Source organism: Plasmopara halstedii (assembly GCF_900000015.1).
Source record: "Plasmopara halstedii genome assembly, contig: Scaffold_2386, whole genome shotgun sequence".
In the NCBI taxonomy this organism is placed as follows: domain Eukaryota; phylum Oomycota; class Peronosporomycetes; order Peronosporales; family Peronosporaceae; genus Plasmopara; species Plasmopara halstedii.
Window position 1 is genome coordinate 2,153,229 of NW_020189293.1, and position 2,279 is coordinate 2,155,507.

Below are 2,279 nucleotides of genomic sequence, written 5' to 3' on the forward strand. Positions count from 1 at the left end.
AACTATTCGTAACAATCCGTTAATTTATCTTCCTCCAAGTATAAGCTACAGCAGCCCCGCTGCAGTGCTTCACCATGATTTTCACATGGTATATTTTTTTTTTGCTCTTCATTCGCGAACTAGCGTTATAATGTGTGCATTCCCATTACACTGTTATCCCTTGAGCAAGCGGTAAGCTCAGCACACCACGTTGGCTTTCTTGGAGTTGTAATACGCAACCACTATTTATTATTGTCATCAGCTGTCGCTAATCAAAACTGTGGCTTAGTCGCACAAGGAGTTGTACTCTGATAAGCCGCAACTAAGTGTTTTTTTAGGTACTGCAGAATTCAACTCTGCACAATTCGTCCGCAGTACCGCTTATAGCGCCTTTAAAGTCGGAACCTAAGTTTGACAAAACGCAGTCAATAAACGGAAGTCGTATCTCAGTTTTGCCATTCTAGAGCACTTTGTAACAAAAATAAGATAAGGAATTCGAAGCAAAATGGAATAAACAAACAGATTTTGAAATGGGAAAGTTTGAAGTCGGTATCGAAGTCCATTAGCCATAATGCGTTGTGAAAGCGAAAAGCTAAGTTTTATGCACAATAACAAAACATTTCTGAAGTGCACGTCTCAGTAGTCCTCACCTGTATATGTCAAAGTGCAAATGGTGATTAAAAGCTCCGCTATAACAAAGTGCGATTATGAAGGGACAAAACATGACCTACTTTTCTCTGAAAAGCAAACATCGTTATTAGGATATAAATGGTGCCCAATCCATTCAACCCAAGTATTTCAAACAAACAAACCATGGTGCCGACAATGATCTAAGTTATTATTTACTTTTTTTGCTAAACACCTTTGCGGCATGCTCATCTCATAAATATGTTCAGTTCGTATCCGTCGTATTGTATCCGTTACGCCATTGCGTACCGCACTAACGGTCGCTTTGCTAGGCGGTAGCTTGCGTTGAGCACCTCTGTGCGATAAGTAGTCTCATCATTAATACTCTCTTGGGAAGTATTTGTCTCGCAAACGTACCGCTTGCGGTCGAAATCTCAATCCTCGCCAATATATTTACAGCTGACTGTGTCCTCAAATGAAAAGCTCCTACAGCCGGAATGTGGGCGTACCTGCTTTTGAGGCTGATGACGAAATACGTTTAAATGGAGCGTCTCCATACAGGTGCACCTTGCACGGAGACCTCTATCTATGATCTATATTTCCGGTAAGTGTCACATGTAATGCCTTTCACAGCTTACATGCTGCGGAAGTTGCAAAAGTGATATCACGTTCGCAGCTCGATTCTTATTAATCTTTACCCTGTCTGAATCTCACCTGTCATTTCAAAAGCGCAACGCAGCCAAAAAAATGGTTTGTAAAAGTCATCTTCATTTCTGAGCCTTCAGCACACCATGATTCAGCTAAGAAGAAAAATATGTTAGCAGATACCATATCTTGCTTCTGCTACATGATTGCTTCCGTTCTTTAAGGAACATATTTCGACAATTTTGAAGAAAAAAAACTGCGGCTTGTATATTCAAAAATTCTAACTATCTGATACTCAGATAGTCGGATTTCTCGTCAGCTCAGTGGTTCGTATCGACACAGCAGTCAGAATTACCGAAATATATCTCCTTTTGCTGCGATAATTCACTAGGCATGTAAGCTATTATGCCAACCCATGCTGTCATCGTGAAGTCAAGAGCGCATCATTTCATTACCCTCCAGGATATATGTGGCATGATGAACAGCTGAGAGTATTAATGCGCCTGTAGCTATGGCTTCTTCCACACATTTGCTTCTCTATTGTTCATCTGCGTCTCTCCTAAGCCAACAATTTAGATCCACACCCTGGCAATAGTTAAAATTTATTCAATCTATGATCATTCAAGGAGGGAGAATTCTCGTATCATAATTGATGAGAGTAAGTCCATAACACTTTAGTTTGTTGAAAATATCACAATGTGGAGCAAGTACAAGAGACAAGATGCAGGAAATTAAAACGCAGCGCTTGAACCTCTAGTGGCTGAACTTGACGTGGTACAGCGTGAGATTGTAAGCCGTAAGAGATGGTGAAATTGCTTGCTTTGACGATGTCGATATCAGAGAAAAAGAGAGTTGCGCTAAAACAGCCATTGGCGCGAGATGTTATGTATCAGATGTAAGTTACTCATATCAGCAACTACAAAAGACAAGTGAGAATTGGCATTTTATATCAATTTAGCAGTGAAGGCAACGAATTATGCGTTTTAGCTTTGCATTTTGACTGGTCAAAGGCTTCAGTTAACGTCTAG

The 2,279-nt window shown here is 40.4% G+C and overlaps 1 protein-coding gene across 1 annotated transcript; it reads left to right on the plus strand.

Moving 5' to 3' along the window:
• Positions 1–2,054: 2,054 nt before the first annotated feature.
• PHALS_03897 (uncharacterized protein) lies at positions 2,055–2,279 on the plus strand (the record flags this gene model as incomplete). The annotated part of the gene is made up of 2 exons (XM_024718196.1): positions 2,055–2,146; positions 2,213–2,279. 2 exons carry the CDS (start codon positions 2,055–2,057, stop codon positions 2,277–2,279), a joined length of 159 nt encoding a protein of 52 aa, XP_024583619.1.